This window comes from Cervus elaphus, chromosome 13 (assembly GCF_910594005.1).
Source record: "Cervus elaphus chromosome 13, mCerEla1.1, whole genome shotgun sequence".
In the NCBI taxonomy this organism is placed as follows: Eukaryota; Metazoa; Chordata; class Mammalia; order Artiodactyla; family Cervidae; genus Cervus; species Cervus elaphus.
Window position 1 is genome coordinate 17,869,550 of NC_057827.1, and position 12,754 is coordinate 17,882,303.

Sequence of the window (12,754 nt, forward strand, 5' to 3'; positions counted from 1 at the left end):
TCCTGGATATTACTGTTCTAACACATTCTTCCACGTGAGATTAAATTATAAACCACCTGAGGGTGCTCACAGCAGTGCTGGCGCAGGGCAGGCTCGTGTGACAGGAGACACTTCTGAGCACCTGCCCTGCGCCGGGCACCACTCCAGGTGCTGACGATCCGCGGGAGGATGAGCGCCCTTCAGCTCGCAGGCCTCCGCGGAGCGGACGGGGTGAAGGAGGTGTCGAGTGTTCCTAGCCTGGCCCTACGTGGCTAACTGGTGGGGGGGGGGGGGCGGGCACAGGGCAAGTCAGCAGATCTGCAAATGGACACACCTCTTCATGCCCATCCCCCGCTACCAAAGACGGGGCGGCATCTTCTGGGCACCTTTCAGTGTCTGCTCCTTCACTCAAGCGGTCGGGACCCTGTGCACAAAAGCTGGAAGGACGCCAAGGACACACGGCCCAGAGAGAACAGAAAAAGCAGGCGCTGCCCACGTGATCTTTCAGGAGCCACACTGATAAGCCACCATGAGACATGTGCATAGGGAAGGAAGGGCCTCGTGAATAAACGCTTCCAGGTCATAAGGACACAGAGGAGCAGGCCCCTGTCAGAACGTCAGCCCTGTCTGGCTCCTGTACACTGGCGCTATCACACATCAGGTCTTAGCCAACAGTCTGACTAAGTGGAGTATGTCTGACTGAGTCAAGTCTGACTTCCTTGTGGGGTATGCGGACAAACTGCACAGCTAAACGGTGGAAGAACCCGCCAGGCGAGAAGCCAGCTGCACCCCGCTTCGGGCCCAGGCCTCCACCTGTAACGTAAGAGCAGGGAACCCCGGGCCCTTTCAAGACAGCAACCTATGAGTTTACAATCATCTCCTGAGGCGAAAACAGTAATGAGGGAATTTTTTTGGCAGAATTGGTTTTTATCTGTTTGTATGAATTAGGCTTAAATTTGTATTTTTACCTCTTCTTCTTGAGATCTTTTCTTATGAGCCATCTTGTATAACTTGTGCAATTTTCGAGCATCAAATTCTGTAAACTTGGAAACAAAAATCCACAGGTTCCTAAAAAAAAAGAAAGATAAATTTTTTCTGGTAAATCATAGAATTTTAAAAATAACTATTCTCTTTATGGATGGCAAGTTAATGAATTTTGCTATACTTGGAATACTTTCCAAGTAGAGAAAATAGAGAAATAATCTTTCAGGTCTTGGCATCAATAACAAATACACATTCAGATGCTAACTAATGTCAACAGAATTTGACCAAGGGGTCTAGAGAAAAGGGGTCTGTCTCACAACTAAAACCCCTCTAATTTATTTCACCTGTGACTTCAGACCTACTATCTGGCCCCACCTCTGTCCTCCCTGGACCCTCAGGCATCAGTCTGTCATGATCACCACCTCCGCAGGGACCCAGATACAGCTGGATGTCTCTGCACTGCTGCCCCTTCCTTCCTCCCACTTGTCACCACCACAGCCTGTCATCTCTGCCTTCAAAACTCCAAGCAACTGCTTCCTCTGACTCCACTGTGCGTGGCCTGACTGTCAACAGGGGAGTGAGTGGCGAAGCAGGTGTGGAGAACACAGAGGCACAGGTACCCTTGTGTGCTGGAAGGAAAGGCGCGCGTCCTCGCACGCTTCCTGGAGAGCAGTCACACCACGCCACGCAGTGCTGCTCAGAGAACACTGTCCAGCACCTGACCAGTAAACCTGCTGCCTCCTACGGAAAATCATTTACCCTTCTCTCTTGAGCCTTCTGTAGTAGCACTTCTGCCATCTTAACAACCGGCTTTAAACCCTAAGAGCCACCTTCAAGGCTTTGCTGCAGCCCGAGAACTCTCCCATCTAAGCAGGCCCACTCTGCTCTCCCACACCAGCTCGGTCTAACTGCCTGCCCCTGCACGACTTCCCTCCCTGACTACTCTTCTGCACAGGTTTCTACCTTCTTGGAATTCCTACTAGACTTGATCTTCCAAGCACCACTTCATGAGGGACAGTTTCTCATGAGTGGGCAAGGAATTACTTATGAATCACAGCAGGCCAGGACCACAGTACCCAGTGCATCTAAACACAGACTGGCCTCAGTGCACAGTATCCAGCCTAGCTTCATGGATCTATATGCTAGGATGACGACCTTTTATTATCTTCCAATAGGGGTTAAGCTGGGTAAAACGAGAGCCAGATGGCTAGATACAGGGATCCAGAAGTTGGGAACCATCTAAGAGGACAGTCAAGTCACATTTCAAAACTTAAATGTTCTTTTTTCATGGCTGTGAAGCATGCTATGAATAGCATCATGACAGAGGTTTTCTTAAATCTCCTTTTCACTCAAAAATCCATCCACTGATATTAGGCTATTATACAAAGATAATTAACTGTGAAGTATATGAGTTCAGTGTAACTGTGGAGTATAGAAAGAGACTTAATGTTACAATTGTCTTTGAGAAATTCCAGGCACATTTTTATAAACACAGAAATGAATTATAAATGAATCTATGTAAGTCATGATGTCTTACAAACTGAAGTTCTGGATTAACTGCATTAATCCAAATTACTACTAGAGCTCTTCAACTATTAAAGAGAAGAAAACTCACAGCTCTGGTGGTTTGAACCTTTGCCTCCTCTTATCAGTTGATAGAGAACTAACCAACTAGTTGGACTATCTCTGACTATTAACCTGAGATGGGTGGAGTAGTGAAATTATAGATGAGTTCTATCCCTTCCAGGTTCAGAGTCTTTATTCTGAGAACAGGCCAGCAAATCCAGTATCACAGCATTTCTCTCATAAAGTAATAATAGCATCCTACCCAGTCAAGACTGGTCTCAGAGGAACAGGCTATTTCAGGAAAGAAAACTGAAGCCTGCAGGTATGCTGCCAATCATCGGCTTTTGCTGAGAAAAGGTTTTTTCATTAGGTGGCTGTGTCATGTTGTAAAAAACAAAAATAGAATCCTAACACACACTCTGCCATCAAGTCAGAACAGGCGATCCGACAGGCATGCAAGCGGCGGCGGGTTACCTCCTCCACAGCTTGACGTGCTCCTGGTCTGAGTAGGCCTTGAGGCACTCAGCGATCCGGTCCCCGATCTTCAGCAGGCAGTTCCGGGTGTGCTCCAGCTGCTCCTGGACGCTGAGCCCCTTGTCAGGCTTGTCCAGCTGTTTCAGCGCCTTCTTCACAGGCCGCATCCTCTCCTTACACTGCAACAGAGTACAGACATAAGCCAGCCGCATCCCGTGCGTACTGTGCCCTGAATTCCCAGAGAGCACACAGCCCCTCGGGCCAGTGATCACTCATAGAGAAGCAGGGGAAGAAAGGCAGGGCAACAAGGAAAAATGTTAGAGTCGGAGAAACTTGAGGTTCCAGTCTCAGCTCCACCACTCAGAGCAGTGACATTCACACCTTACTTGGTCTCCAGAACACTGCTCTGCTTCCTCACCTGCCAGAAGGGCATTCATGACGAAAATCAAATGAGAAGCAGAGTTACAGACCTAACCTGAAAACCTGGCACCACAAACTACCTAAAACTGTAGGGTAAAATATTTACAAGTCCTTTGGGTTTATAAGAAACTGAGAGAAAGGCATCCAGATAAAGACAGTGGACTGAACACAAGAAACTTTTTCTCCCTGTCTCCATCCACTAACACAACAGGAAAGGAATTGACTTCAGAAGAGATAAGCTCACAAAGACAAGGCAAATGCAAGAAAACAACAGCAGAAAAATAGTACAGCAAGTGAAATCCCTTAACAGAGAGCTGAGAGTCAACCCCATTTATGCTGCAAACTTATTGCCCCAAAGGCTTGCTAAGCATCACTGGCGGTAAGGGTGAAGGCTGAAAATAAGGATTTTTTTTTTTTTTTTAAGACTGCCTAAAAGGAATAGACACCCAGATCTCTAACTCTGCCCAACAACATATATGGAAGTTTATTCTCTGGAGAGGATAAAAGTCTTTTAACTGGGCTACACAGGCATAGTTGGGGGGTAAGGCTACTGCACCGAAAACAGCATTTTATGGAATACATGTGTAATATATGCATATTAGATGAGCCACCAACCAGCTTGTTTTTTTTTTTTTTTTTGGCCTCTCAGATTCCAGAATGAAGAAAGCCAGGTCTTAATCCTCCATCAGGAAAACTGGAGGATTCTTGTGCCTAAAACCTGACTACCCAAGAGCAAGAATCAAAAGATGCTAACCACCCCACTGAAGTTTCTGAGGAAGCAGCCCAGCCAGATCACCCTACGAAGAACGCTCTCAAAGCTGATCAAGGGCCACCCACATCTCAGAGGTTCCAATCAGAAGTTTAGTCTTTACTCTTAAATATAAGAAGACAACCAAGGAGTACCAAGCCATTGAAAAAATCTAACACAAATGATGAAAAACAAATCTAGGAGAAATATATGGGGAAAAAAGATCTTGGAAATAAAACATGATAAGAGAAGTGAAAGCCTCAAAAGAAATAATGGCATTTCTCCTCAGAAATAAAGCTGATGAGATCTCCGAGAAATGTAGGATTGACAAAGAAGTGGAAAACATTTTAAGATAATATCAGGGATCACTCCCAGAGTCCAATGTCTGAAAACTAGGACAAAACTAAGAACTGAGGAGGAAATTACCACAGAGTAAGTCAGGAGAATTTCTCTGACCTGAAGGGCATGGTTGTCAGCCACTAAGTTTCCAGTATACAGAACTAGTAAGGCACATGTCCATGTAACTGGATAACAATGAAAATCCAACAAACTCCCATCACTTCATGATAATCTCCATAGACATACACCTATAATCTTGTTTTCAGTATTATATTTAAAGTTTTAAAAAGGACACAAAATAAACTGGAAGATATCTGTAATGACTGTAACAGACAAAAGATTAGTATCATGAACAAGATTCCTATAGAAAAGGTAAGGACTACCTGTAATCACTTTTAAAAATCCAGATGCATATCAGAATTAGCTTGAAGTTTTTTGAAAAATACAAATGCTCAGGTATTGGGGGGGGGGGGGGGGAGTATGGATATAAAAGTTACCTAGAATAGACAAAAGATATGAACAGGCAATTCACTGGAAACACGAATACCTGATAAATATGAAAATAAATGTTCAACACCACCACTAGCCAATTTTTTCATACCTTTTAGATTGGCAAAAATTAAGAAGTCAGAAATTACCAAGTGTTTCCAACACTGGGAAGCACCTAGAACTCACACTCATCATTAGAAAGGGAGCAAATCTTTACAATCACCTTGAAGATGACTTCTACAACATCTAATAAAGCGGGAGATGTGCAGACCCAAAGAAACACCTGGCTTTTCTGCACAAGCCACACACTAGAGGAGCTATTACACACACGTATGACAATATATTTACAATTTCACTGTAGCCTATTTGTAGTGGTGAACATTTGGAAAACCTCAATGTCCATCAATAGGATAAAGAATGAATTGTGGAAATCATAGAACAATAGGAAACACTGAAATCAGAGACACAATTATCAACATGAATAAATATCAGAAGTGTGCATGCTGAAGCAAGTTACAAGATACACAGTGTGGCATTTATCAGTAGGTTCCAGTCATGGGAAGCAGCAGTGCATGCTGTTTATGGGCACTTGGGAGGATGTGCAGTGTAATGGGAAGAACCCAGACTCTTGGGTCAAACTGCCTGGGTCAGATCTCAGCTCTGCATCTTAACTCTGTGAAAAAGGACAAGTTACTTAACTCTCCTCACATTATTTTTTTTTTCATTTATTTTTATTAGTTGGAGGCTAATTACTTTACAATATTGTAGTGGTTTTTGTCATACATTGACATGAATTAGCCATGGCTCACATTATTTTTTAATGGGTAAAACAGAGATGATACCTACCTCACAGGTTGTCATGGAGAAAATACACAAAAAGCACACTAAAAATACCTGGCTGACTATGTGAGCTGTTACTGTCTTTAAAGATACTAAGCAGTAAAACTCTGAAGTCACACAGGAGGACTAGGACACGGGAGGAACACGGGAGGACGGCAACATGGGAGGACTAGGACACACGAGCACGGTGACATAGGAGGATTAGTTCACACAAGGATGGTGACATGGGAGGACGGTGACACATAAGGACAGTGACGGGAAGACGGTGACACAGGAGGACAGCGGCATGGGAGGACGGCGACATGGAAGGACTAGGACACACGAGGACAGCGACACGGGAGGACAGTGACAGGGGAGGACTAGGACACACGAGGACGGTGACACAGGACTGCGACACGGGGGACAAGGGCACACAAGGATGGTGACACAGGAGGACAGTGACACGGGAGGACGGCGACAGGAGAACTACATCGAGTTTAGACTTGTGGGCACTTCTGGGGAGGGAACAAGCAGGGCCCGGAGCTTTAACTTTACAGGCTGAGCCTTAAAAACGCAGACCTGACAAAACTCCATGCTACCTCTATCAATGCCTATTGTATTTCTGAAATTTTTCTGTTTTTTAAAAGATATCATAATATAAAAACAAGAGTAAATGAGCTGGTATATATAAATGCGATTTCCTTCCTTTTTTTTTTTTTAATTCAGGTACAGTTGATTGATGCTTCCTTAGTGGGTCAGTGGTAAAGAATCTGCCTTCCAGTGAAGGAAACGCAGGTTTGATCTGTGGGTCAGGAAGATCCCCTGGAGAAGGAAATGGCAACCACTCTAATATTCTTGCCTGGGAAATCCCATGGACAGAGGAACCTGGAGGGCTACCATCCAAGGGGTTGCAAAGAGTCAGGGATGACTTAGCGACTGAACAAGAACAACAAACAGCTGATTTACAATGTTGTGTAAAAGCCATTTTTAAAATAATATGGTACCACAGAAGCATTAGTCAATGATTTTCTCCAATAAATAATGGGTTAAGAGAAGCAAGAAACAGATCAGAGAGCTGGTTGGGTAATTAATTTATTCATTTACTCACTTACTGAGATACTTCTATCATCTCCACGTACTTTAGAAGACCTAGTACTTTCCCTCAGAGAGCTCACAGGAAGAAGAGTAAAGAGATTTAAGAAAAATGAGATAAGTGTGAAGAGAAAAAAACATACACACATGCATATAGGTTTTTGGGAACACACACACACACACAAAAGGGTAAAAAGAGAGAAGACTCTTACAGGACGAGGTCAAAATTCTATCCATTGCTGCCCCAGAGCAGGAATATTCTGAGAGTTGGAAGACCCACTTTTTCTTCAAAACTAAATGAACATACACTTAAATCAAGTGAGCAGTGATGTGTGGAAGTTTGAGAGAGGAAGAGACCTCCAGAGAGGAGAAGGGGCACGCGTGCAGCACATGAGGCACACACCCGCAGCTCCGATGAGGGGCAAGTCCCCGAGGACGCGCTGGCCTGTCACCACCCCACGGAAGGCCTGGTCCACGACCCTCCCCCTCCGCTCCCTGCCTCTTAGGAGGCGGCGCGCCACGGCCTGGACCACACCCTAGGCCACGGCTTAGCTCCTCGCCCCGTAACACGGGAGCATGTGAGACAGGCCACGCTTGCCACTGCTCCAGCTCACACGGCCAGGCCGCCAGCCTGGTCTCACGTCATGCTGCTTATTAGACGGACTGAGTCAGGCCGCAGGAACTAGGAGAGGCGTGGCAAGCACTGCGGCTGCAGGCCCCGCCCCCTCGATTTCAGGACTTACTATGCTGAATGTCTCCTGGTCCAGATCATCCTCCTCATCCTCTCCAATGGGGACGGGTTCACTTCCTGCTGTGATGTGGACAGGGCCCTGAGAGCGCTTGGATTTACTTGAAGATTTGGCATCACCACCTTTAGGCTTTTCAGAAAAGAGTTACAAGGAGTCATTGTCATTTGTGTGCTCCTGTCTTGCAATTTGGACTTCTTTGCTGTGTCACAGCACTACAAGTAGGTATACCAGATGACCTCAGTTTCGAGAGCTCATGAAGCCAAACATATTTAATTAACAGTTTAATCATATATCATTCCCATTCCTGTCTCCAGAGCCAATTATAATTTTAGCTTTGTCAGTGCTATTTTGGCTTCTATTCCCTAATCAATGAAATGTACAAAAACGTCATCAAGAGCTTAAGACTGTGAACTGAAGAGCTCCAACAGAGGAGCAAGCAGCAACTTCATTAAGAGCCTAAGAATGAGCATATGCTTCCATCTAAAGAACTAAATACTTTAAGTGACTGAATGTTTATGAACCCAGGCGGATGAAGCGCATGTATCCATGAAGGGTGCAGAATGACGGAGATACAAATATAAATAAAAATTAACTTTAGGCACGAACATTTAAAAACATAAAACAATACTATGCTTTATTTGCGATTACACAATATGTAGGAAAAGTATAAAAACACGGGTAAGAAGGTTTCATACCAATTTCATAGTGTTACAGAGGAGAGTAATGAAACTGGGAGAAGGACCAGAGGGGAGCTTCAACTTAGGGGTGTTCAGTAATGGGTGTGTGGAACACCAAACACAGCAGCCAGAGAAAAACCCACTTGAGGTAAACATGGAAAATGTTAACAGCTGCAATATCTGTTGCTGGTACCAATATCTGGTACAGGGTTGCTGGTTAAATCGTTTTCTGTGCACCTATTTTTTAAATATTTCATTTTAAAGATATCTTTCTGCAGAAGCACAAATGCAAAGAAAGATATCTGTCTCAGTAGAGTTCATAACATTAGAAACTTGAAAGCAATGTCAGTATGGGAAACTTAAATTACTTCTAAAAAGTTATAATCAAACAAAATCTTATCTACTAAAAATGACTTTTTTATTTATTTGCTTGGAAAGCTATTTGTGATATATTGTTATGTGGGAAGACAAGGCAATCCAAATAGTCTGGCCTGATTTTTCTGATTTTGTTTAGAAAACAAATTTTTAGATTTGTTCTTATAGGCATATAATAAACGTTTCATATGTCCTCATCAAGAAATCTGTTAGACTTATAAGTGGATGGTAGAATTTAGTTATTTGCATGTTTTAACAATGATTAAAGATTAATTGAAAAATAACTTCATCAGAAGTCAGCAAGATGCAACACTATACCAGAATTCTAGATTTGGAATGAACTTCATAAAACCCAAATATGAAGATTACATAATAACAAGGCTTTTAACCCATTTCTACTCTTGATAGTATCTGGTTTGAACTCTAAACATTTCATGTATTCAGATTCATCTGTGGTCAGTGCTTTTCTACCATGAGTCTGAGAACATGTATCAAGTAACTTCCTGTCCCATCTCATTCTAAGACTCTCTCTGAAATGTGCAATAAAAGAGCAAGTGAAGGCTTCTATATTGAAGAATACCGCAACTCATACACTGCCCCCTCTCTGCAGGAAGAGCTGCAGGCATCCCGACAGGAAGCCCCATCCTTCCTCCTGGGATATAGTCGTGAAATGACAATTCTTTCAGGGCCCTCAAACCCCGTTTTATTTCTAAATCCTAGAAGGGAATCCCAGAGGCTGCGGGCATCTCCAGAAGTAGAATGGCGTCAATACCTTCTCTTTTTTGTCTTTCGATTTCTTCCTTTCCTTGTCCCCTTCCTTGTCTTTCCTAGAGCTCATTTGTTTCTCCTTGTTCTCCTTGTTCTCTTTCTTCTTCTGTTTCTTTTTCGTTGGACTTTTTTCTAAGCCATCATCCTAGAAAACAAATGGGGCTGTGAGCTTTTGCCACAAACTTTGTATTTCCTCATTTACTTTCTAGAAAAAAAAAAAAAAACTAAAATGCACTGCCCTCAATGGTTCATCACTGCATCCACAGAAGCATGTTCTCAAGCACACAGCCTTAAAGCCATCTGCTTCAACTGAAGCCTATAGAGGCAGATGCTCTTCACTAACATTTTCTCTTTATTATTCACAGCAACCCTTCAACATAGGCATCATTATTCCCATGGAAAAAACTAAAGACCAAAGAGATTACTGCTAGGTAGTAACTGGTAAGATTGGTAGAATTTGAATTTACATATGCTTGACTCAAATCCATGCTAGTTCACCTACCCACTGCTGAGCCTCCTGGAACTAACCTCAAAGTGCAACAAAATAAAATCCCATAAAGTTTTCAGTCACTGATTCAACAGGCTGAATGCTACCAAGTTACTTTTCACTTTCCTTAGACCAGAGGTTACAAACTGACAGACAGGCCAAATCTGATCCACAGAAGAGTTTTTTAGGCCCAACAATGAACTGCATCATAGGTGCCCCTATGCATGAGGCATGCACTCCCTGATTAACCAGTCTCCACCACTCATCATCCCAACAGTGATGCTGAGCATCAGCTGCCATTTATCACTGAATTTCGTGGTTCCCTTTATTTGCTTCCATTATCTATGAATTTTCAATCACTGATTTTACATGAACAACTAACTATATTCCTCTCTCACAAGTTAAGCAAAGATACATGCATCTTCTATTTCCATTTTACCTACTCTGGTATGTAAACCAAACACACTTCAAATGGTTTTATACCAGCTGGCACAATAAACGTAACTTAGAAAATAATCTCAGCTGAAATCCAGCCTCGTACCTTTACTTCTCCCTCTTCTGACGGATTGTCCGAGTGTCGAGGAGATGAAAACTCAATCCCATGTTCGTCCTTCAGCCTCGGTGCTTTGTTTTCCTTTTTGACTCGAGGCTTCCGCTTCTTTAATTTGGCCTGGAAAGGAGAAGAAAACGATGATAAAACTATAAATCAAGTCCCTCAAAAGCATGACCACATAACATTATGATTCTTTGCATAGTAGCAGCCACATAATTCAAAAGAGGAAACTCAAAAGAAAATTCAAGGTAGTGCAATCAATTTTATCTGAAGGAGAAAAAAATAAAAACATTCTGTGCCTCACAAAAATGTCCATATTCTTGAACCTACTGACTTCATTTTTTGGAATTTAATCTCAAGACAAAATTCAAAAGAAGGAAAAACACACTGTGCACAGATACAAAGAAAAGATAATATGCAAAAGACAGGAAACAGATACAAAGAAAAAAAAACAACAACAAAAAAAACAGATACAAAGAAAAGATAATATGCAAAAGACAGTAACAGGAACAGAAAAGGATGCAGAAGCATGCTGTATCTAAAAATAAGGAAAATGTGTTTATCTACCCAGATATACTATTATCCAAAAGTAAAAAACATCTCTCTCTCCAGAACCTGACTTACACAATACCCTCAACATATTATGTGAAGAATGACATACTTATGTAATGGGACTTTGTTAAGGACAAAGTATGGGACTGGGATTTTTTTTTTTCTTCTAAAATTTGCTTTGTTTATAATGCAGGGAAATTAACACAAATGGCACAGTTCTAGGAGCACTTAAGAATAGGTACACACAAAGGCTACTGGTACTGGCTGTAATCTGTATTATCTCCTAACTGTGATTTGCATCTTTCCAGGCTTGAAGAGAAATGAAAAGCTGAGGAAATAAAAGCCAAAGCTCAGAGGAATCCATTAGTAACTCAGTTGAAATCTTTCACTGAGCCACTGCAACTGAAGTCCACTTTCTGAATTAACCGTGTATCCTAATTACCCATTTTATCCCTGGGACCTGTGACTACACATAGCCAGTGTTAGCTGGAACAACAAGCAAAGCCAGTGATATTCAGACAGTAAGAAGATCTATGTTCCAGAACTGAGGAAAGGGCATAAAGCACCAGCAACAGTCTATCTAGACCAGGGGCACTGCGACAGATGAGAACTATTCTGAGGCAGTATTTTAGGAGAATGGGTTTATGCTAAGGTGCTCAGGTCAATTACTACACAAACATGCCTACCATTACCGACCAAATCATTACTACTGAACTCCCAATAGCAACACCTGACAAGCAGAGGGTAGCAGTCTGTGCCACACCCGGCGGGGGCATCTCTTGCCCACCTAACCCTGCAGGGCAAGAGCCTCGGGCCCTGGGGGACGCCCGGCCAGCAGCTGCACTCACCTCTTCCCCGCCTGTCACGGCGCCCTCCTTCTCCAGACTCTTCCTGAGCAGCTTCAGCAAGTAGTCTGCTCGGGTCTGCAGCTGCTTCCCCTGGGGCTTTTTATCTGTCTCCATGGGCAGAATCTTCAACAGGAAAGGAAGAGAAGCACCCAGCACGGCCCACGGCCCGGTTAGTGGATCAGGATGCACGGAGGTGACAAACAGCTGAGCGATCCTTTCCCTCCCCAGCCACCCAGAACACAGATAAAGCCTCAGATCCTATCTCATGTCCATGGCTCCCAGTCACTGAGCATCCCTTATGAGCTGTTCTCGTTTTACAAAATGGGATGGAGAAATCCAGCTCTCCCACTGGCTCCTACCTGTGCTGTTAACAGGGAAGAACAACTCAGGTAGGAGGGGCTTGTTGGCTTCGTCTGCTAGAGCATCCCAGCCGTCGTGGATTTCCTCCTTCCAGGAGCAGGGAATCCCTGGAGCTAGGTTAAAGCTTCGTTTTAGATTGAAAATGCTTCTTAGAGCATTGCCGGAGAGCACTGAGCTATGCCAGGACGCAGCGGGACCTCCTGGCCAGGCTGGATGTGGTCTCAGTGCTTATGGCAGGGTGCCGGCACCCTCTGAGAACACCGTATCAGGGACGAGCGCTGTGTGACGCGCCAGGAAAAGCCCTGCCGGGAGCCCAACATGGAGCGCATCCTACAAAAATTTGAGCCAGTCAGCTTTCCCTGCTTACAGCTCTGAGCACGGCCTCACTACTAGGCAGCCTGATGTGCAACGGATAGGGTGGGAGGCTTGATTTTGTGGGAGAAGTACAGCCCGTGTTTAACTCCATTACAAAAAA

General features: G+C 43.7%; 1 protein-coding gene across 7 annotated transcripts in view; it reads right to left on the reverse strand.

Moving 5' to 3' along the window:
- The window catches only part of CHD2 (chromodomain helicase DNA binding protein 2), a 128,419-nt gene that overhangs the window by 16,967 nt on the left and 98,698 nt on the right, over positions 1-12,754 (reverse strand). For 4 of the 7 annotated variants that reach the window (XM_043921864.1, XM_043921865.1, XM_043921867.1 and 1 more), the window contains 6 exons: positions 11,920-12,042; positions 10,508-10,636; positions 9,484-9,624; positions 7,654-7,788; positions 3,004-3,182; positions 948-1,047 (listed from right to left, as the gene is read on the reverse strand). In XM_043921864.1, coding sequence (XP_043777799.1) covers positions 948-1,047; positions 3,004-3,182; positions 7,654-7,788; positions 9,484-9,624; positions 10,508-10,636; positions 11,920-12,042 — 807 coding nt within the window. Of the gene's footprint in view, positions 1-947; positions 1,048-3,003; positions 3,183-7,653; positions 7,789-9,483; positions 9,625-10,507; positions 10,637-11,919; positions 12,043-12,278; positions 12,393-12,754 lie in introns of those variants that run through there. The other 3 variants (XR_006344415.1, XR_006344416.1, XR_006344417.1) reach the window with 3 other exon arrangements.